The following is a 23,798-nucleotide window of genomic DNA, read 5'->3' on the forward strand; positions in this document are numbered from 1 at the left end:
CCTTATATGCATTGCAATCACGGTCCCATGGCAGTAGCCTACACATGCTGACATTTCAACAATCACAGAGTATACAGAGTTCCGTCAAGTTCCACAATGGAAATGGACTTTAATAGCCAGGTCAGTTTGTCTAGGGTAACATTAGTTTGACAGCAGATGCCAGACGAATACCAGAAGGCCCAGAAGGAAGCTGAAGCCCGTGGTGTTTCTGGTGGCGTGTCCTGCCACATTGCAGTCATCGGAGTAGCAGCAGTGAACTTTGACCCCTGGAGCTCTGTAGCCCTGGCTGTTAGCCTGGCTGCAGAAGGATTTGTATGAGCACGACTTCATTACGCCACCTAACAAAGACAAGACCGGTATGAGAGCGTGATTACATATTAATGTGCTTTGATCCTCCTCATAAGGAAGCTGTGGACCTCCTGCTATTTCTAAGCTTGTGCCCAGACAGAGCAGTCTGTCTTCCTTAAACACCAACCTGATCCAGTGCCTCCCCTTATAACACACACACACACACACACACACACACACACACACACACACACACACACAGTCGTTAATGATTTTTCTAAAGATTTATCCCTCTGTGATTCAACACCTACATCCAAGGAAATAAAAAAATGTTCTAGACCAGTTTCCTCTCATCCACCCATCCATGCAGGAAGATTAACTATTAACTATGTACCCATTAAACTTACTCCCATGTCCCCGGACAACAGCACATGCATCTGAGTAGCTCGGACACGTTTTGGAGCCCTGGCGATTACAGTCTTCATCTGTAGAGCCCATGCAGGTGTAGCACTTCAGCGCCTCACCTAAAGAGAGACAAAGGGGAGGAATGCAGGGGGGAAAAAGCCTAAAGTGTAAGTGCTGATATATCAATATTTATTACTTTTCTTAATCAGTATTCTTAATCAGTAAAATTAAATAGCATTTTTTACTTGAAAATAAAATGTATTATTATTATTATTATTATTATAATTAATTAACAAATAATTAATTTTGATTTTGTATTGCTTATTTTATTTAATATGTTTATTTATTTGTTAATAGGGTAATAAAAAATTATTCAAGATACATTCTATGAAAACAAGTCTATTTTCTGCGATTCTATCACATATAGGCTACATTTCTTTTGTTTTAAGGGTTTAACATTAAAATTTTAAATAATTTATTTAAAATAAAAAGAATAAATTACAATAAAAAGAATAAAAATTATTAGATGCCTCCATAAAGTTTTTTTTTTTTTTAATCTTTGTAACACTACTTTTTCTATTTCTTTTTCGACACTTTAATGATGTTGCAAGTCAGGTCAAAATTGTCCACATGTGAACTTTGGCTCAGTGCACGCATCCATGTACACGAATGCCTATAGGCCACGGCTCCAACAATCAAGGCAAATTTCAATCTCCCAGGTGCCATAATAATTTGCATTTAGACTAAACAAAGATTTATATATTTTTTGACATTTTTATTTTTAGTGCGGAGAAGGGAAAATGACTCAATGACACATCGTAAATACACACACATCTCCACCAAGAAACAGCTTTAAGACTGAAGCAAATATGGCATCAACATGAGATCAATAAGAAGAGATAAAAAAAAATGTAATCGAAAATCCCATCTATAAACAGAACATTGACATTTCATCCTAGACAGATCTTTGCTTTTGCAAACCCAAGGGAAGTCAACAGAAGTCACAGCAGAGAAACATGTCAGTGTTTACTGTCTTGTAAATGCCCAACAGTATATGTTATGGCTAAGCCTTTTTCATGTGCTTTTTTCTTATCATCTCCTAAAAGTGCTTATTTTTTTTACAAACATCCTTTGAAGTTCAAACCAACAACATCAGACACGTAAGCTCTATGCCAGGATGACTGTAACACCTTCAAAAACATGCTTTTTAAATCTGCTGTGTGTGTTTTAGCACTGTTAGTTCACCCTAAAGACATCCTTCTGCTGCATCTGAGTCACTCTCTTTGAAAGCAAAACCTTCAGTTCATAGGATAGACTCTAACTTATAACTTATCTAACTTATTTACTGGCAGGTTATTCAGGCTGTTAGGAATGAACTTTTAAAGTGCTTCTTGTTGAGTTAGTCTCAGAGTTATATATATACACCACCATTCGACCAATCATTACTGTTTCAACATTGATAATGACTCAATGATTTCTGAAGGTTCATGTGGCAATGAAGACTGGAGTAATGACTGCTGAAAATTAATTTTTCCCATCACAGAAAAAAAAAAAAAAATATATATATATATATATATATATATATATATATATATATATATATATATATATATATTCTGTTATATATATAGATATGTATATATATATATATATTAAATATATATATATATATATGTGTGTGTGTGTGTATATATATATATATATATAATATATATAGATAAAAAAAGATATATATATATATATATATATATATATATATATATATATATATATATATAATAGTTAAAAATAATGTTATTTTAAATTGTAATAATTGTACATATTTCAGAATGTTCTAGAGCAACATTTATATAAGAAATGTACAAAACACACTGTTGAGTCCTGTACCTGGACTAGTCACTAAAGGTATTATTCGTTGTCCTTCAAAAAGTAAACGCACACACATATGAACATTTGAGATAAATCACTGGTTTTGGAACTATTGCTGTTGTCTCCTTTATTTGCCTACACTGAAAACCTTCCGACAGAGGTTAAGAATAAAGTTCGTACATATCATCTGCACACAAAATCCATAACAAGAAAGAATAAGCATACTGTATGTCTCACCTCAGCTGTCACTTGTCAAATATATCCATGGACAGTTTCGTATTACAGCTCAGCTGTCATTTCTCAAATATACCGGGTTAGTTTTGGACTACGATAAAATAATTTTGTTTGTTGATGAATTCCAAGAAAATGTCCAAGTATACAATATCTGAGCCAAATTACCTCCATATACATTTAATATTAGCTTCAATGTGTAATTTTAGTTTCCATAAAAAAGCAGCTTTTGCTATACTCAATTAACACTTAGGTCTCAACATTTCACAGCATATGCATGTAAGGTTCCACTGAAGATTTGTGTTTTACACCATTACTTCTGAAAGCACTGCTTTTTGACAGTTCTAAATGCTAAAGTGATATAGTCACTCGTTTTTGGTCAGCAATCTAAGTAAAATTACGCCACCAGACTTACAAACTCTTTTTAGCTCTCAATCTGTTTAAGCAATTGATTTGCACCAATTATTATTGGTTAGTCCTCGGTAATAATTGGTTAACACCGGTTAACACCGTCCTCAAGGCCAACGAGATATTCTCAGGCAAAAGGACACTTCAAAAGGAGGAAATTGGATAATCATTAATAATGATAAAACCGACAGAAAAGTAGCTTAGACAGAGAAGTCTAGATTAAAAAACTAATTAGGATTTGTGAGTGTGGCACACATATAGTAACCGAGAAGACAAGAGCAAAAAAACTCTTAAAAAGTAGAAAAAGTAACAACAGAGAAGTACTCACTGTGAGCAGCGAGGAGGATGAGGCCCAGGCCCAGCATCAGGGAGAAGTGGACCGCTCTCATGTCGCTGTGGTCTATGGCTGTCAGGTTAGCACAATGAAAAGCAGGTTGTTTGCTCTTAAAACCCCTGAGCTTAAGCCCTGCTTTTGGAGAGCTAATACTCAACAGCAGTGAGAACACACAGATTACCAGCCTTGTCCACTGAGGCCTGTGCTTCTGTCTTAAGATCTGAATGGATTCTCACCATCTTGACTAATCAGAGACGAGTGATCGGGGACTGCATGCTCCACCCATACAGTATGCGAGCCAGGGGTCTGATACTCCCTCCAGATTTCATTCAGCTAATGCCTCCATGCACAGGGCGTTTATCAGTGAACAAACTCACATTGTTTTCCACAGTGCACAGCCAATCAAACAGTTGATAGAAAGGCTATTTGAATATGCATGTGGTAAGGGTAACAAAAATCAAACCTTTACACCAAATTAATGAGTAGATCAGCTTATAATTATATAAGCTTCAAATTTTCTTAGTTGTTCTTCCTACAACTACTTCCTATTTTTTATTACTCATTTTATTACTACACTGTAAAAAATTATTGTTGGCGTAACTTAAAGTAAGTTATCTGGTTGCCTTAAAATGTTGAATTCACTGAAATTAAACATTTGAGTTAATACAAGGAAGGATATTGGTTTAATCAACAGAAACGTACAATATTATGTTACCTGAACCACATTAATAAAGATGATTTGACAAAAGAAAAAAAAGTTGATTAATCAATAATTATAAATATAAAGAATATAAATATATAATGTGTGTGTATATATATATATATATATATATATATATATATATATATATATATATATATATTTACTACATCACCTACAAAAAGAAGCATCGGTTTCTTTCATTGTTCCAAAATTATTTTCATTGTTTGCGTTTATTCTTTCTTCTTCCTTGAATTTATTTTTCATAAATTCTACTTCTGAATTCTAATTCTACTACTTTCATAAATTTCTGATCCTTCAGAAATCATTCTAATATGCTGATCTCATGCTCAAACAACAGTCATTATTATCATCAATGTTGAAATGTTTCTTGATTTTTTATGTTATTAAAAGAAGTCTCTTATGCTCATCAAGGCTGCATGACTGGAGTTATGAAGCTGAAAATGCAGATATGCATCACAGGAATAAATTACATTTTAAAATACATTATCATAGAGAACAATTATTTTAAATTGTCATAATATTTAATATTACTATTTTATCAAATAAATGCAGCCTTGGTGAGCACAAGAGACTTCTTTTAAAACCTCAAACTTTTGAACAGCAGAGTAGTATTATTTTGTTTACTTAAAAAAATCAACGTTTTAACAAAAAAATATTAAGATCATAAAGAATATAAATATATAATGTGTGTATATATATATATGCTAGATATGTTTACTAGATCACCTATTCCATTAAACATCGGTTTCTTCCATGTTTAAAATGATTTTCATTGTTTCCATTAAATCTTTCTTCTTCCTTGATTTTCATAAATTTTACTTCTACTATTTTTTTTCCTCACTCACAGACAGTTTGTTTCTGTGCCAGCATGTAATTGCCACTAATATAGCCTGTCTGGTGTGATTTTAAGACCCATCTGCCAGCTAACTAATGCATCTTTTTAAGCACATACGTAGGTTCATGTCAGCAAGATTCATTGTTTGTTAATTAACAACATTATTGCTTTCTTAAAATGCCCTAGTGGGAGGCTAAAACGTCTGCTAAATGAATAAATGTAAATGTAATTATTATTACATCAAACATCATGCCTTTACATTTTGTATAATTACTTTATGTCTATGCAATTTGGGTCAGATAAACAGAAGAGCTGTATTGCCATCTTTTATTGCACTTTGTAAGCATGTCCTGTATAAATGACAGAGCTTCTGCTTTGTGAAACATCAGCTATAGCAGGACTGAGACAAAACCATCCAGATTAAATTAGCTCAGAACCACTGACAGTAACAAGTGGGTTCATTTATATATCAAAATAAAATCCAAAAATAAAATCAAACATCAGTGTTGCTAGAAGACAACTAAACAAATGAACAACAAGTATCTACAAAGATACACAAGGAAGCAGATCAAGCTAACAGTATCAAAATCTGCAGTTGTTTTCCTTTACTCTATTCAAGTCATTTTCATATTTACAAAACCGTCAAGGCCTACAACATGCATTTTATAATCATGATCATGAATACCACTTTGTGACAACTGAATGATTAATTCATCCGTTTTATATTATATATATTCTCTCTTGTAATTTCAGTTTTCAAGTTAAGAAGAGCGTACAACAGAAATCAGTTTAACAGTCGACTCAATCAGCGGTTGTCATGGCATCGACACTCATAACATCAAACTCACTATAAACATACTCTGTGTGTGTTTGTGTGTGTGTGTGTGTGTGTGTGTGTTATACAGACTGTCAAAAAAGTCTCTACTAATAGGGAGTACTTTCACAAGACCCTCAACACAGGTAAGTTGGTGTACATTAATACATCAAAATGAAGAGAAAATAATTACAGCCAGAATCTAGTGTGTCCTCCCAGTTATAGGGACTCCAGTTTATGTGAAGATGTCAGTAGTGTGAGATCCTTTTTTTTATTGGTTCATTCTTCTGTCCATTAGAAAGAGGAAAAACAATAACGAACCCTTTAGTCTTGCTCCTCTGTCTTTACACTGTTGTCCAGTCATTGTTCTTGTGTCTCTTTGTGGTTTGGACAGAACTCTGTCGAATGGACGGCTAGCTCTTCCCCATCTTGGCAATTAATTCATCACAAATTTTGGTCAGTTCCTCGATCTCTTTGTTCTGTAAAAAGATAAAACATCACGTCAACATCTGAATGTTGGTAAAAAAAAAAAAAAAAATCTCTTATTCCACCACGGCTGCATTTATTTGAAAAGAAAATACGGAAAATGCAATCATATTGTGAAATATTATTACAATTTAAAACAACTGATTTCTATTGTAATATATTTTAAAATATTATTTATTCGTGTGATGGCAAAGCTGAATTTCCAGAATCATTACTCCAGTCTTCAGTCACATGATCCTTCAGAAATCATCCTAATATGCTGATTTTGCTGCTCAAGAAACATTTCAACATTGATAATAATAATGAATGTTTTTTGAGCTGAAAATGCAGATAATATTTTATAATACTGAAAATCCAGATATGCATCACAGGAATAAATTCCATTTTAAAATATATTACCATGGAAAAGAGTTATTTTAAATTTTCATAATATTTAACAATATTACCGTTTTTTACCTTGGTGAGCATAAAAGACTAAAAAATCTTACCGATCCCAAACTTTTGAAGGGCAGTGTACATATATACAGTATAAAATTAAATAAATAACATTATTTTGTTTAATTAAATAATCAACAATGTTTTAATAAAAGAAAAAAAAAATGTAAGGTCATTTTTAGGTTTGCAAGGCATGACTTCCGCAGATGAGCATGTGGATTTGCGAGTGTGAGCAAACCTTTTGTTCCAGTGTGCGCTCCAGTGAGTCCACCTTCATCTGTTCTTTCCTCAGACTGGCCTGATGCGCTGCCTGCTCCTGCTTGGCTTTAGCTCTCACCTGAGAGATGTCAGAGTTGGCCCTGCGGGTGGGCACACGGTCAAAGACATGCCGTCATTTCATATTTCTAAAGGACCCTTATAGTACACTGATTGCACAGTTTAAGTCTATCCCATAATTAACCTAACAGTTGTTGTTCCAGGGAACAGAATTCCTAAACAAAGCAAAGCATGTTAAAAACATACATGGATGGACTACCTGTGAAAGATCTGTACTTACTTATCCAGTTTCTCCTCAGCGTGGATCTTCAAGGCCTGGTAGCGCTGCTCCTCCTTACGGACACGAGACAGGTACTCCTGCGCACATTTCTTCAGCACATCCTCATTCTGATGGAAAAACAAAAAATTGTAGTGAGTAAATTACTCATAATAATGATCAATAATGTTAACCGACAACCATAGTAACTTAGGCATTGTTTTAGATAGCTTCCATTCAGTTAATGTAATGACCACAATCTATTATAAAATCAAGTCCCGACCTACATTTTTCTCATTGAATATTCTGTTTTACTCAGAAATACATCACAATACAGAATTGCAAAAAGAAATGCACAATGTCTTAAACCTTTAACAATCTCAGTGCAAAATGACTTACTTTGCGGAAGCCTTCCAAAACATCTTTCATCTTCTCGTAGCGCCGGAACAAGTCAGCAAGAGATTTCTCCACAGAGTTGAGATCAGCTAAAGCCTGGTCTTTCTCCAGGATCAACTGTTGGATAGTGTGATGAGACAAAGTCTTCTCCCTCTGTTCACCCTCTGAGTCATACACACAAACACAAAAAAAACATAGGTTTATATTATACACTCAAACAGATGTGCAAATCTGCTTTTGGATGAGGCAGAGGTTCATTTTACAGTCCTCTGAGTAATTCAGATGTGATTTTATACTCTACACCACTATGTCTACATCTTTGATAATGAAGACAAATGAAAATGCAGATTTCGACCCTGCATCTTTGTGATGCATGCAGACAACACACACGCACACACGCACACACACACACACACACTCAATGATGGGCAAACCACTGAAACACAGTGAGAGATGAGAAGACCTTTCAAAGTCTTACTTAGCACAGGACTACTGAATGAATCATTTTAATGAACTGGTTTATAAACAACTGATTCACTGTTTAAAGGGAGAGTTCACCCAAAAATGAACATGTTGTCATCAGTTACCCACCCAAGTTGTTCCAAACCTGTATGAGTTTCTTTCTTCTGTTGAACACAAAATACTATATTTTAAAGAATGTTTGTTATCTTCTTTTGTGTTCAACAGAAGAAAGAAACTCATACAGGTTTGGAACAACATGAGGGTAAGTAAATGACACAATTTTCATTTTTGAGTGAACTATCCCTTTAAACTTATTCATCGCTCAGTTGTGTGTCTGGCACTAAATTCCCAAACTTTTATTGGAGTTAAATATATATTAGTCTATCACATGTTTCTAAACAATAATATAAAACGTATTCTATTTTTATTCGTTTAGTTTGAATGTACACTACCATTTAAAAGTTTAGGGCGAGTATTGTTTTTTTATAAAAGAAATGAATACTGTACCATATATATTCATATACCATATATATGGTATATATATATATACACAATATATACCATATATATTCAGCAAGGAAAAATAAATTGATCAAATATAATAGATTCAAAAGATTTATATTTCAAATGAATGCTTTTCTTTTGAACTTTCTACTAAAAACAAAATCACAACACAAAAATATGAAGCAACTTTTTTCAACTGTGATGATAATAATAAGACATGTTACTGTTGTAAATACTTTTTTTTCTGAATAGTAGCTTGATTGTACTTAGGCTACTTTAAATGTAGTTTTTTGAAAAGTAAATGTATTTTAGAAAAGTACAGTATCAAAGTAGCTTCCCCAACACTGATGAGCTGGCGATGGAAGATGTTTGAGAATAGGCCTACAAAAAGACCTGAAGAGCAAAAACAGATGATGCTAAAAGGAGAGACACAATATCAGGCTATAGAAAGAGAAACTCTCCTTGTCCGTCACTATCAGATGTGGTGGATTCAACACAAACAAAGAAAATAAAGAGTTGCTGTTACTTACCAGGCATGCCTGAGTGATTTATCAAATATTTATGGGGGACAGAGGGAGCAAAACAGAAAGAAGGGACGGCATTAAGTCAAGCCAGCAGGGTAGGACACGTGAGAGAGAGAAAAGCGCGTCTCAAACATGGGAGGATTTAGAAATGAATGAAAGAGTCATGGAAGAAAGGTGATGAACGCCAGAAAAGTGCCCAAGAAAACTGAACCAAGGAAAAATTAATTATTCAGAAGGTACTTAATAGAAAATAGTGAAAATAAAATAAAGTGGAATATTAAGGATGGTATTTTATCATGAAGAATGAAAAAAGGGAATGAAATTTTTTTTTTCTTTGTGCAAAGAGAGAAAAGCATGTCAAGGTTAAACCAAGATCACAATCTGAATATGTAAGAATGCACACAGCCTATAGAATTTACATGGACGTAAATACTGAATAGGAAAAGAAATTAGATTAATTTGTCAGAGAGTGGTTTAGGCGTGTTTAAGCAGAAGCATGTTTAAGTTTTCTGAGTCAAGTGAAATATACAGGGAGACATGAAGGTTTGTGCTTATAACTGACCAGTGTTTGGGTCCGTAGGCACGAAAGATTTGTCTGCAAATTAATGAAAAATTAACAAAAATGTGTTGGATATGTGTGTTGGTGTAGCATGACTGGGAAAGGGCTGTGCCTGTTCATTTATAGAATTGTAGCACAAGAAAAGAACAGATAAATAGGATCGAAAAAGATAAATTAGAAATCCTCAGGAGAAAATGAAATCGTATTTAGCAATCAAGACTCACCGATCATCTCTGCAATGGTCTTTTCATACTCCATAACTATCCTCCTGTAAAGAATAAGCAAAAATCTAGTTAATTCAAATAAGATTTATACTGAGATCAGATCAAATCCTTTTAAGAATATTGTTTTCCATAAAAGGTTTTAAATAAATAAAATGAGCTATATGACTTTTCACAAATAAATGCATTAATGCATGTATATCTGTAGTGTAAAAATGATTTTTAAAAAATCCTGTAGTCAGAGGAATAAAATAGGACTGATGTACACCACCGTTCAAAAGTTCGGGGTCAGTAAGATTATTTTTAAAGAATTTAACACTTCTTTGCAGCAGGGAAGCATGAAATTGGTCAAAAATGATAGTAAAGACTTGTACATTGTTACAAAAAAATTAAAACTATTCTATTGAACAAAAATGTCTCATGGTTTGCATAAAAATATTAAGCAGCAACTGTTTTCAACATTGATAAGAAGAAACGTATCTTAATGCACCAAATCAGCATATTAGAATGATTTCTGAAGGATCATGTGACACTGAAGACTGGGGTAATGATGCTGAAAATTGTAGCTTTGCCATCATAGGAATACATTACATTTTAAAATATAATTAAATAGAAAACAGTTATTCAAATTGTAATAATGGAACACAACACAATATTACAGTTTTTATTGTATTTTTGATTAAATAAATGCAACCTGTTAGCATAAGAGACTTCTTTTAAATAAATGTAAAAAAAAATCGACCCCAGACTTTTGAACTGTATAGTGTAGTCCAGAAACCATATGTCCAAGAGTCCAATTAAACCGGGATCTGTTTCAGATGATCCAATCACAAGTGGCTAGCATTAAATACAAGTGTGAGCAGGATCCAAAATGTTTTGTGATCTGTTCACTGAAACTACGTATAGCGGTAGAAAATGGGGTTGGGCTTCATACAGGTTTTTTCGCCAGAAGAACTGTGATGTGTGCCATTTGTGTGTGAAATGTGTGCCATTTTTTGCACTTTCCGTTTCTTTCCGTTCTCTGTGATTTACTAACATGCAGTAACACACTGACGTAGTGAGTGACATGTATTCACGAAGTCAGAGACCCTCACCTCGAAATCCGATCACTAGTGGTCATAGTTTGAGACACATTACAAACAGATCTATCTTGGCTGACCACTTGTGATCGGATCACCCCAGGCGGATGTTAATACCAGATGTAAACAGGATTTAGAACTGCATTTGAAAGTGTCCCAAATTGGATGTCAAACAATCCTAGTTAGAGTTTTTTTTTCTGTTTGCACGCATGCAGAAAGATCCGCTCCTTCCCAGATGTCAGTAAAAAACGTACATAAATGTAAATGCAAATTAACAGCACTAAAAACAATACATGCTGAGATGACAAAGACTTCTAAACAAAGTTGATTACATGAAAGGTCAGGAAATTGGCCTTTGTTATGTCGTGTGTTTGACTAGAGTTCGGCTGGCAGAAAGACTTGCTTGGAGAAATGCAGGTTGCCGGCACAGTAAGCAGATGGATTAGCTACGTCTTTCCTTAGCCTCTTAGGCCTTCCTTATCCTGAGCCCAATCAGGCTAATGCACTAAGCTCCATTCTTATCCACACTAACAAGGCCCAGTCCAGCTGGCTGGAATCCTCAACCCTCCCCGATTACCTTGTTCACTTTACCCCTTGAAAACAAAAGGACAGCTTTAAAACATGTCCTGTTCTTTCTTGGGAATTAGACAACACTGAATTTTCTTTAGTAGTGCAGTGAGGTGATAAAAAGCTTCAAAAATGCTGAACATGACTGTGTAAAATGACTGTCAACTGATTTAACCACCTTAAAATGGCAGTTAATTGAGTGACAAGACAGTTACATGTGTTTTCCAGATGGTTTAAAACAAAACTATATTATCTTTCATCTATTCCCCCTCTTCTCCTGCCCCACATATGACGCAATAAGGCCTTCTTTAATTGGCTTTCTCCTTGCGCTAGACTTAAAAAAAACAACAGGAAAGAGATAAACAGATTGAGAGGTGGACTGAGGTTGATGTAGTGCTGTAAGCAGAGCCTTGCCAGGTTTAATGCACAGGGATTTTAAATGATGATCTGATTTTGATCTGAGGGGTGTCATATCAGCTACGGAACAAAAGTGAAAGGACATTTTGGGCACTTATTGATTCGGGGGGGGGGGGGGGGGGGGTCGGGAAATGACGCAAGCTTCACTCGTCACAGCTCACAAGGGCACAGGAATCTTTGAGAACACCCACCTCATCTCCTCCACCTCCCGTCTACTCTCCTCATATTTCCTCTTCCATTCCATGGCTTCTTTCTCTTTCAAAACAACCTGAAATAAGAATAGCATCACTTCACACAAATGAGCCTTTCACAATTGAAATGGTTAAACCAATGTCATTCTGATGTTTCAAACTAAAAATCTCCTTATATTAAATAATAATATTCTTATTTGCATATTTATCAGGTTAATAAACACTGATTTGTGAAGTTCGGCAAGTGACGAGAATGAAACCGGTGTGAAAAAAAATCTGTGGAAATGAAACCACATAAATCATCTGAATGCTCTTAAAGTAGAGATAAAAATGGAAGTAGCGACAGATCTTTTCGTCCTTTTTGTGAAGTACAGCCGAGAATAATGGTTTAGCAGGGACTTGGTTCTATCCATTGTTTGTAATTTCAGATTTCAGTTTAGGTGTTCAAAAATGAATGCTAGCTTTCATTTGACTAAGAAAGACAGTGGTTTCACCAGAAAATCAGAGTTATGAGAAATCAAGTAATTTCCATTTAATGCTGACTTTAAATCTTCTGAAGTACAGAAAAAAAGAATACTCTCATCACTCCAGTTAATGTACATGCACTTCCCTCAGACTCTGAAATTAAGCACAGCATTCTGTGACTGTACAGAGCTCATGGATATTCAATAACATGAAGTGTGCATTCAGTTTATGATTTGTCATCATCTTAGCACAGCATAATTTCACACTTTTTAACTTTAACAATTCAGATTTTTTTATACAATGTGAAATGAAAACACTACGATTTTCCTCCCACAATAGTCTATTTACTTTGGTGTGGCGTCATGCAATGGGTGAGCATATACCTCTTCTCGGGCGATGCCCAGAGAGTGGTCCAAGTCACGTGGCAGATGAGGGCTTTCCCCTTCAATGTATGATGCTCGGGAATAGAAGGAGCTCTTCGAAACGCCACTGTCCCCCGGTGAAGCGGTTTCTCTCTGATGCCAAGGAGAGAGTTGTGAAGAAACCGTTAAAAACCTGTGAGTTTATTTCTGTACAAGAATGTTAATTTCACACATCCTGGAGGGAAGCAGCGCATCAGCTACAGGTTCTACTCAGCAAAGCCATAATGCCATGGAGAGCAGGCTTTTTGTTTGGGTTTCAAAAGCCTCCAGCAGTTTGCGAAAGGCCTGCTGCATTCAGCTGGGATGTTATGATTGACAATCTCCAATGTGAGATGGGTGTGAAAAGCTGTTTGTCATGAAAGGTTTGCGGCTTTGACCGAATCCGGGTCAGGAAGCGAATGTTGTCAGATGAGGACTGCAGGAGTACAGGTTGTTTGGTAAGGAGATAAAAGTTGATGATCCATTTTGATTCAAAGACAAATAAATATCCTTAAATAAAAAAAAACTAAAGCATGTATTTGGGTAGTTCATGCAACCAGCCACTACAAGCACAAAAGTGTATTGGACAATTAAAAAAGAAACACGCAATTTTTTTTATTATTATGTCCTACAGGAAAAGACAGACATAAATTTCCACTTTCAAATATAAATGTACTGTAATTTAATTTTAATATTACAATAAAATGTTTATAAATGTGTCCTCTTTATAGCCAGTCATGGGGTGTTGTTACTGAATAATCATCATGTTTATCCCTTAAACCCACTTGCTGATTAAAGCTGATTAATTCTTCCTAGCAGAGCTGGATTAGGAGATGACTTGAGTTTGACTCTTATACGAGGTAGGGGGCCGTGTGTTAGGGTACAAATACAGAATGCCCATCACATAATGTTTGGTCTGAAAGAAGCATTTATGTCTAACACCATTTACTGAGCATTATTGGCTGCACTCAGATCATGGAGGGGGGCACATAGTACGGTACATACGGTACAACACACAAATTGAGATTGCAAACCTGAAACTAAATTTTAAAATGCTACTCTATCATCTTGTAGTCTTTGGATCTCTTATGACTACATAAATTAAACATGGTCTGGAGGGGCCTAGTTTTGGTATTGACTCCAACTCATTGATTTTCCAAACAATCAAATTCTGCACGGCATAATTTTATCTAGCAACTCCTTGAATGAGTGATCCAGCCCAAGAGAAAAGCATGTTGGTCATAACTAATCATAAACAGTCAGCAGAGTCCTGTCATCTTCAGAGCAGCTGTGCATGTATTTGCATGAATGATAAATTATCTCTAACGACAAGGAAAAGGTATTTTTGAAAAAATCACCATGGAGAATGTGCTGAGGCAGCATGTGAAATGTGTCTGTGGGACTATTTCAGGAAGAGCGTTATCTAAAAATGTATGTTAAAATACTGAATATTTTAAGAAGATCATCAATTCAGGCTAGCCATCACTAAACCTCATTATTCCATAATTTAGCTATATAATAGTGTCACTCTTTTTATATATGAAAGTACTCCATAATCCTCAAATGTATCAGTACTATGCCAAAAATACTTTTGATGCATTAAAGCTCAATTCTATTTTGGAAATGAAGTCCAGAGGTTATTCAGGGGCAGAAACTATACCTGTGGAATGCGGGACGTCCTGTGACAGAGTTTGCTATCTGTCTGTGTGGATTTTCCTGCAGCTTTCTACAAAAATAACCACACTAGGTTTGACAGAGTGAGACAAAACCAACTATTATTTAGAAAAAAGCTATGAGATCTATACAATGTTATGTGGATACTGGAGAGTCATTTTAAATGTGTCTGGAAAATGAGTTAGAGTTGATGTGTTTTTATTATGTAGGTGACTGAATTTTTTAGATTCTAATTTGAGGTTAGATTTTGCTGTTCCTTGTTTTAAAAAAATGAACTCTGAAAGGGCAAGAGCAGCACACACATGATATCTTGGTTTGTACACTACCGTTTGGTCAAAGTTTTTTAATGTTTTAAAATTATGTCTTATTCTCAACAAGGCTGCATTCATTTGATTAAAATACAGTAAAACGGTAATATTATGAAATGGTTGTCCTTTAATATATTTAAAATTTTAATTTATTCCTTTGATGGCAAAGCTGAATTTTTAGCAGCCATTCCTTTGGTCTTCAATGTCACATGATCCTTCAGAAATCATTTAAAAAAAATACAGATTTGCTGCTCACATTTCTTATTATTATCAATGTTGAAAATATTAAGTGTTGCGTAAAGGGATAGTTCACCCAAAAATGAAAATTCTGTCAGTATTTACTCACCCTCATGTTGTTCCAACACCGTAAGACCTTCGTTCATCTTCGGAACACGAATTAAGATATTTTTGATCAAATCTGAGAGCTGGATCACTCCACCATAGTCTTCTTTAGGGATTGAAACTTGCCTGCCCCGAAAAGTTATCAAAGAAATCGTTAAAATAGTCCAAGTGACTACAGTGGCTTTAAAGTTTATCAAACGACGAGAATACTTTTTGTGCGCAAAAAAAACAAAAATAACGACTTTATTTCAACTTTTCATTTCCTTCTCTGTGGGTCTCCAGTCAGTTCACTAGTTTAACAGTGTATGATCTGTTGTTGTACGTCACACGCATCACCCACATGACCAGCGTCGGCCAATAGTGAGCCTACGTGTGACGTAGCTCTACGCAATCACACTAAGTTAACTGACTAGAGGCCCATAGAGAAGGAAATGAATAGTTGAAATAAAGTCGTTATTTTTGTTTTTTTTGTGCACAAAAAGTATTCTCGTCGTTTGATGGAATTTAAAGCCACTGTAGTCACTTGGACTATTTTAACGATGTCTTTAATAACTTTTCGGGGCAGGCAAGTTTCAATCCCTGAAGAAGCCTATGGATGAGTATGGAGGAGTGATCCAGCTCTCAGATTTGATCAAAAATATCTTAATTCGTGTTCCGAAGATGAACGAAGGTCTTACGGGGTTGGAACAACATGAGGGTGAGTAAATACTGACAGAATTTTCATTTTTGGGTGAACTATCCCTTTAATATATTTGTGGAAAACTAATTTTTCAGGATTCTTTGATGAACAGAAATTTCAAAAGCACCACATTTATTTTACAAATATAAATCATTTGTAACAATGTAAAAGTTTTACTGTCACATTTTAATCAATTCAATGCATAGTTGCTGAATAAAAGTAGTGTATATACAAAAATTCTTAATCAGTTTTTTGCAGAAAAAATCTAAACACACTTAAAACAGGGTATTTCGTTTTAAGAATGTTTAGATAAAACAACAAAAAAATACTGACCAAGAAAATTATTTTTGTAGTGAACAGAGAGAACAGGAGAAGGATGAGATGCTTTCTGTCTGTAGACCTATTTTTCTGACTAATGGTGGTTTAGTCTAATGGTGGTACAGGGACAATGGGATTAGAATATACGGACTAGACCTAGTTAGACTTTTAGAGGGATTGTTTTCTGTTTTTCTTACGTTAGCCATGTGGGAACCGTTGAGATTCCAGCGGCGTGGGCTGGGCTTCTTGAGGCGAGACTGTGAAGCGTGCAAGACAACATCATGAGAATGGAGCGGGAAGAATATAAGGCGTCGTGTTAGGGGTTGTAGTATGTATGTGTGCATGTTTGTGTATACCAGATTAGTCTGTTCATTCCATTTCCTGTACAAATGCTGAGACTGTGTGACAGTTGCTCATCCAACATGACTAAAAGCAGATCTGAGCTAAGCTTTATGTGAAGCCACGCCAGCGGCCTCAGACCAGGCATACAGGTGATCCGTATGCCCACTGTATTCCAATGAGTTAGTGTAAATTAGTAACTATCGAAACCAGGAATCGGCATGAATGTGACAAGGAATTCAGCTAACAATGTTTTGCTTAGGAAAAGCATATAAATGATGAAATCTACAAATCATTCATATTTGAAGCAATAATACATAGTTTAAATACGCATTCATTTCCAAGTCACATTGACCTTTGTTTCTATGGATCTCCTGTCCAGGCGAACATGCAGGATTGTCACAGAGCCCTGGGAGAAACACATCTCTTTTTGTGCAAAAGGGTGCTGGATTGGGAAAAAGGAGCACCAATCAAGGGACAGGAGCTTGGTTAGAGAACCAGGGGGGAGGGGGGGGGGGGGGGGGGGGTGAGATGTCACGTCCACAGTATGGTGAGGTAGTTTATGGGTAGATACTCACACTCATACCCAAGGGTGCAGTCAGGGGGCTCAGTTCAGGGAGTATATTGCATACACACACACACACACACACACACACGTGCTTGGACACACACACACACACACACACGCGCGCGCGCGCGCACACACACACACACACACACACAGGTGCAGGCTGGTTCAGCGCAGTACCTGAGGGGACACAGTGGACAAAGTAGGGCTCTGAGAGATGCTTTTGGCTACCTGTAGAGCCTCTATCCTCAGGGCTGCGAGCACCAGCTCCTCCTGGGCCACAAGGGACGGTGGGGGGAGGAAAGGGGGAGTGACCCATGGAGTGGGGGCAGGGGTAAGGAGGAGAAGAGGGGTTAGAGTTGTACTAGCCTTACTCAAATACTAAACCTGAAGGGGAAAACATACATATACTGTACATCCACACAGACAATCATACACATTTTACTGTGAACGTTGTGAATGTGGTGAGATCCATCCATCCTTTCCAAGTTTATTTCAAGTGTGTATTTTTAAAGGGATAGTTCACCCAAAAAAAACATAAAAGCTATTTAGCAGAATGTCCAAAGAGCTGCTCTCTTCCATATAATAATAGTGAATGGGGACCAGAGGCTTCAAGTGGCATAAACAAAAACCATAACAGCAACAAAAGGGTAGTCTATATGACTTATCATATGACTTTAGAAGACTTGAAGCTACCATTAAAATATTTGGTCAGTAACTTTTTTTTTTTAATGTTTTTGAAAGTCTCTTATGCTCACCAAGGTAGCGTTTATTTGACCGAAAAATACAGTAAAACAGTAATATTGTAAAATATTAATACAATTTAAAATAAATATTTTCTATTTTTATATATTTAAAATTTAATTCATACCTGTGATGGAAAAACTGAATAGTCAGCAGTCATTACTCTAGTATTCAGTGTCACATAATCCAGAATCGGATTTGGTGTTCTTTTTGGTGTATATTTCTTCTTCTTATATTATTATTATATTCTTATATAGTATTTTTGTTGAAACCATGATACTTTTTTCGATGAATGGCAAGTTTTAAATAAAGCAATTATAAAATACTGTCACTTTTTATAAATTTAATGCATCTTTGCTGAATAAAATTTATTTAAAATAAAATTCATACTGACCCAAAGTTTTGAACAGTAGTGTGCTTTATGGCCCATTTTTATCATTTTGGAGCTTAACAGCCACAGTTCTCATTTACATAAGAAAGTAAGGCCCTGTTTACACCTGTTATTAAGATGCGTTTGGGTCGATCGGATTACAAGTAGACGAGGGAGACACATACCCGTTTACACCTGGTGTTTTGTCTCTTTCGTCCACTTTCAACCACTTCTGTCCTGATTTCTTTGAGGGGAGGGTCTATGGGCGGGTAAATGTATGGCCTTATTTAGATCTTTCAATCTAATGGAAAAGATAAGCTCACGCAATTTACATATGAACCAAGCCCCGGCGACCGCAGATAAACACGCTGAGAGCTGCAGCTTTCGTTTATATGCTGACAGCCGCAAGACCACGCCGAACGCTATGAGTGAGTGTTAGAAATCAGGAATGGTGAGAAAATATTTTGTGCTTGGTACGTTTTTCAACTTCAAACCAAACAAATTTGAAATCCGCCTGGCTAGCGCGCTTCCCGTAATATTTACGCATTAGGTCAGTAGGCGGAGAGCTGAAGGTCTTTTGTGGCTATTTGAACACATTCGACCACATGAGCGTTTACACTATGAAAGCAACCAGGTCGAATGTGACCTACCTCTGGAAGTAGTCGAAAATGGACAAGTTAAAAAAGTTCTAGACCTATGTTAAACAGGGCCTAAGTAATACAGGTTTGGAACAACATGAATTTTTGGTTGAATTATTCCTTTAACAACTCCTGACCCCAGCACTAGGGGCAGACAAGGTACATGAAAAACTGGAGGGACAAACAAACACAGTGAAACAAAGCTGAGTGAAGACACACACACACACACACACACACACACACACACACACACACACACACACACACACACACACACACACACATAGAAGCAAAGGTCCGGGGGAGAAGAGGTGGTGGGCAGGTAGGCTTCTCTCTACACACCTGCAGTTTTTGAGCGAAGGCAGTGGGGTTGGTCTCTGCCAGATCAGGCTCCAGGTAGCTGAGAGGGGTGGGTGAATCAGACAGCCTGTCTAAGAGGGGCAGATCTGAGGGGTCCATGGGGCCCTGGATGGGGGACTGCATTGGGAGTGAGAGCAGAAGAGGGACAAGAGTAGTAGGAGGTGCCTGGTGTCAGTGAAGCAGTGCAAGCTTGTATTTAGTGCATCTATGATGGATTTATGAAGCCTATGAATAAACAATCTGCAGTACTGATTCCGGTGGGGAGATCCTGATTAATATAAGCTACATACTTAGCAGAATAATGTTATCTTAAAGGGATAGCTCACACAAAAATAAAAAGTTCTGCCATTATTTTCTATTGTTCTAAATGGAAAACAAATGGTTATATAGAAAAGAGGACAGTGTACATTCTTCACATTTATCCTTTTGTGTTCTACTGAAAAAATAACAGCATACGAGTTTGGAAACGAGGTTGAGTAAATAATCTAAGAATTGGTTTATTTCTTTATATAGGATGCAGTGTCCCTTTAAGACTGAAAAGTAACAAAATAAAAATAAACCCATCTTCACACATTTGTGGTGTAATTCATGCATTTTGATTGTATGAAACCACATTATCTGAACTAATGAAATAAACACACTCTTGAAGGTGCTGATTCTATCTTTCAGTGCTTGGTTTACACTTACCACTCCATCTCTCTCGTTGCTCTGCGTTCGACTCTGAGACTGACTGTCCCTCTTTCTGCTTTTCTCTGAGGCCATGGGGTCACGAGCGCCACGAGGTGGCAGCACAGGTGATTTCCCCTGGGAGATCTGAGCCTCCATCTCCTCAAAGCTCCTGTAAAGTGTCAGACCAATACAATTAAACACGTGAAATACAGTCAAAGTGGATACATTGTTCTCACCCCATGAGCGTCAAGTTTTGTGGCTCTCAGTTTATGGATGATGGCTCTGAGGCCATCTATATGAAAATGCACTTGAAAAACTTGACAAACTTCACCTTTAGCAAAACATAAATGAGATGCCATGAAAATAATCTCTATAGCAGTTGCTCAATAACCGAATAAATGGCTGTGACTTTTTGTCAATAAAATGGAAGCAGATGCTGACTTCCTGTTTGAATAGAAAATATGTCAACACAGAAAAGAAAACTATGCCTATCAAGTCATTCATTGCATATTTAAGTAATATATGAATGTGTGTGTGTGCGTTTAGTTTACCCGGTGCAGGGGGAGTTGGGCTCTGAATCGTGCATGTTGGAGGTCTTCTTTGGACTGTCTGTCACGGAGTCCAGTTTCAGATAAAGTGATGGTTTCTTAACTGAGAGAGGCTGTAAATAAACACATATACGCACTCACATAAATACAAAGGTCTGTAATCTAACATTAGTTTGGTGTTTGTCACTCACACTTGTTTTTTTGGCAACTGCCCTAAGTTTAGTACATCTATAGGTCAGGTAGATACTCACAGGTGCAGAGGAGCCAATCTTTTCCATGTATTCAATCTCATAGTCTGTAACTGCAGAGAAGACACCGGAGAAAATGAGTGATATATAACATCTTAAATGTTTTATAAAGGTTATATTAGGAATTTAAAATAAGATAAGGCTTCCAAAGAATATTCTTTCTATGTTGATCATCAGTTAACAGACTGACAGAACCAACATGAGAGTGGCACTATAATTTATCTGCTTCTGTACCAATGACCCAGTTATATTCAAGCAGAGTGCCTTAGGGCCCAAATGGTTCCCTATAGGTCAAAGGCTGATAAAACGGGTCAGTGTATGGTCATTTGGGGTTCCAGCCAAACTTCGATCGCGTGGAAAATAATCTGATGGGTGAATATCACAAAAACATTTTTGCCCAAAATCAAAAGAAAATAATTACTTTTGAGATTTTTAGGACCATTTTTATTATTTTGCATTTTGACATTGTTTTTGAAATTGAAAACATTTTCCCACCAAATTCTCATTAGTAAAATGCATCCGACATTTTTCAATTTTAATTCTTATTACATTCACATTGTCATTACTGCAATACAGTAGGGTTTTATTACTGTAATACAATTATTATATTATAAAATGCTTTGCGTCTTGGCCACATTACCACCTCGGCTGTGCATTATTTTGCTAATAATTCACATTATAAATATATTCTGTGTGTGTGTGTATATATATATATATATATATATATATATATAAATATATATATATATATATATATGTGTGTATAAAATTGGGATGTCACTATGCAACAAAAAAATCTTTGAGTATAATATAATTGATATTAATAAACTTAATATAATTGACAAAATATAATAACATAATAATAACAATTGATAAAAAAATTAACTTGACTGGTTTTGTGATATTTACTCAGATATTGTTTTGAAATCAGTACTGTACTGACAGTCTCATGCTTACTCTCCAAAAATATCTATGTAATGTAGGGCCATGGACACAATCCATGCCTCATGATTAGAAATAAATTAGTGACTCTTCCCCCTCTCTCACCGTCACTCAGTGCAGGCAAACTGTTCTCGTTGACAAAAGCTGTGAAGTCTGTTGGCTGCGGGAAGTCTTGGAGGTCAGAGGTCAGCTCCACCTCTACATCATGTCTAGTCCATTTCTGATTGGTGGAGGAAGCCAGTTTTTCCTCATCTGTGGCGTGATCTTGTGAAGGGTCAGGATTGGCATCGGGCGAGTGCTCCTGCAGGTGATGATGTGTGTGTGAAGTGGAGGGCGAGAGTGGAGAACACACAGGACAACACTGTTATGATATGAGGTGACAGCAAAAAAAGGAAACAGATAATCTTCAGACTGTATGACTGTGTGAGTGTACTGTAGGTGAATGTGCCCTCGTGTCTTAACATACTTGTGCAGATGGCTCGGCAATCTGAGTCCTCTTTGGAGACTTCTTCACTCTGAAAGTACTACTGTTTAAAAAAGACAGAAGTTATGTTAGTTAGTTATTAAAATATCAATTTGGAATAAAAGACATAATTTTTTATGTGTCCATTTACTGTGTGCTGTCCAAACAATCAGAATATAAATCTTTTAAAAACCAAATTGTGTGCACACCAACCACCCTATTTATTATACACAGCAGTTTTTTTTACTGTACAGATAACGTTCGAGTAAAAGTTTTAGTTAAATAATACATACCTGTTGTGTTGTTCGGAAACATGTTTTAGAAAACCTTTTGGCCATGCAAGTATACTGTATAACCAATAAATGATGGGGCTAAATTATTAAGGATTAAAACTCATCAGTTAAGATCTCACCAGTGCACAATAAAATGGATTATTCAGGGCTTTCATTATGATGTACACTTCTATTAGTGTTGTATATGAATATATATTGTTATATTGTGCCGTTTTTATTTTTATTTTTTTTGGAAATTGAGTTTAAAAGTAAACGTTCTCTTTTTTTATAATGCAATTTTTATGCCATGTTTTTTTCTACTCACAAATTGAACCATGGCAGGAAATTAAAGACATACAGCTATTACTGATGAATTGGAAATATGTCTTGCAGAAGCATGACGATTATGCAGTAAAAATTTGTGCTTTTGAATTAGGAAATAGATACAAAAAACACATTCACAGATAATATTAATCCCTGTTGCCCCTGATAAATTGCTCAATGACCTAAGAAAATGACACATGTAACAACATAACAGACTCATATTAGATCCTATTATGTTGCTGTTGTTGACCTTGTTCCCACTTCATAGTGTAAGTGTGATGTAAATATTTAATTTCAGCAGTACTGTTGAAACTCCTCCTGTAAAATCTGAAAAGACATCTGTGTTGAAAAACAAAGTTGAAAACAACCTTGAATTGTGTAAGAACTACGGAGAGAAAGTCTGCAGCTGAGCAATATATATTAGATGAATTAATCTGAAACTTAAAACTGCTCCCAAATAGCTGCATTAATGAATCAGGGTGTGCAGGGGGTCTCTCTACACAAGAAAATAATGTCTCGCTCAAGAGCGCAAAAAAAGATTCACTTGTCAACTTTTCAGGTCACAGTTTCCGCTTACATACAATAAAACCTCCAATGTTTATTATCCACCAGTGTGTTAGCCACTACTAAGAAGGGAAGATCTCTGAAGGAAGAAAAAATCTCTGAATTGAGTCTCTGTCTGGATAAAGAATTTGTTCAGAAATTAAGAGATAAGATGTCAACCTTCACATCTAATTCATTGGAAAAAGTGTAGTCAACAAAGCTCAAATTGGATCACGTGTACACGTGTAAGCAAAATCAGACAATGTTTTCTAGACTAAGTGTTCTAGCCTTGTGCACATTTG

General features: G+C 36.0%; 2 protein-coding genes across 23 annotated transcripts in view; both read right to left on the bottom strand.

Annotated features, from left to right (window-relative positions):
- Window positions 1-12: 12 nt before the first annotated feature.
- Window positions 13-3,723, bottom strand: ly6pge (lymphocyte antigen 6 family member pge). The gene is made up of 3 exons (XM_077236927.1): window positions 3,530-3,723; window positions 696-812; window positions 13-338 (listed from the first exon to the last, which is right to left on the bottom strand). The coding sequence occupies exons 1-3, from the start codon at window positions 3,588-3,590 to the stop codon at window positions 142-144; spliced, it is 375 nt and encodes a 124-aa protein (XP_077093042.1). The 5' UTR covers window positions 3,591-3,723; the 3' UTR covers window positions 13-141.
- A 1,684-nt stretch (window positions 3,724-5,407) lies between these two features.
- tacc2 (transforming, acidic coiled-coil containing protein 2) overlaps window positions 5,408-23,798 on the bottom strand; it is a 78,663-nt gene continuing 60,272 nt past the window's right edge. For 2 of the 22 annotated variants that reach the window (XM_077236840.1, XM_077236842.1), the window contains 17 exons: window positions 22,361-22,421; window positions 22,000-22,255; window positions 20,956-21,005; window positions 20,708-20,817; window positions 20,175-20,325; window positions 19,470-19,604; window positions 17,556-17,648; window positions 16,666-16,725; window positions 14,808-14,873; window positions 13,130-13,261; window positions 12,282-12,358; window positions 10,031-10,074; window positions 9,810-9,842; window positions 7,761-7,921; window positions 7,386-7,492; window positions 7,068-7,188; window positions 5,408-6,387 (listed from right to left, as the gene is read on the bottom strand). In XM_077236840.1, the coding sequence (XP_077092955.1) occupies window positions 6,322-6,387; window positions 7,068-7,188; window positions 7,386-7,492; window positions 7,761-7,921; window positions 9,810-9,842; window positions 10,031-10,074; window positions 12,282-12,358; window positions 13,130-13,261; window positions 14,808-14,873; window positions 16,666-16,725; window positions 17,556-17,648; window positions 19,470-19,604; window positions 20,175-20,325; window positions 20,708-20,817; window positions 20,956-21,005; window positions 22,000-22,255; window positions 22,361-22,421 (1,723 nt within the window). In that variant the 3' untranslated portion in view covers window positions 5,408-6,321. The remainder of the gene's footprint in view (window positions 6,388-7,067; window positions 7,189-7,385; window positions 7,493-7,760; window positions 7,922-9,809; window positions 9,843-10,030; window positions 10,075-12,281; window positions 12,359-13,129; window positions 13,262-14,807; window positions 14,874-16,665; window positions 16,726-17,555; window positions 17,649-19,469; window positions 19,605-20,174; window positions 20,326-20,707; window positions 20,818-20,955; window positions 21,006-21,999; window positions 22,256-22,360; window positions 22,422-23,798) is intronic. The other 20 variants (XM_077236844.1, XM_077236846.1, XM_077236845.1 and 17 more) reach the window with 20 other exon arrangements.

Source organism: Siphateles boraxobius, unplaced genomic scaffold, assembly GCF_051911475.1.
Source record: "Siphateles boraxobius isolate OS27281-9 unplaced genomic scaffold, OSU_SipBor_1 20, whole genome shotgun sequence".
Taxonomy (NCBI): domain Eukaryota; kingdom Metazoa; phylum Chordata; class Actinopteri; order Cypriniformes; family Leuciscidae; genus Siphateles; species Siphateles boraxobius.

Excerpts from the sequence above, each read along its gene's own strand:
- ly6pge (XM_077236927.1), bottom strand. The coding sequence starts at position 3,590 with ATGAGAGCGGTCCACTTCTCCCTGATGCTGGGCCTGGGCCTCATCCTC. Across the intron at positions 813-3,529 it reads CATCCTCCTCGCTGCTCACA|GTGAGGCGCTGAAGTGCTAC; the intron begins GTGAGTACTTCT and ends GTCTCTCTTTAG. Across the intron at positions 339-695 it reads TGTTGTCCGGGGACATGGGA|GTGGCGTAATGAAGTCGTGC; the intron begins GTAAGTTTAATG and ends TGTCTTTGTTAG.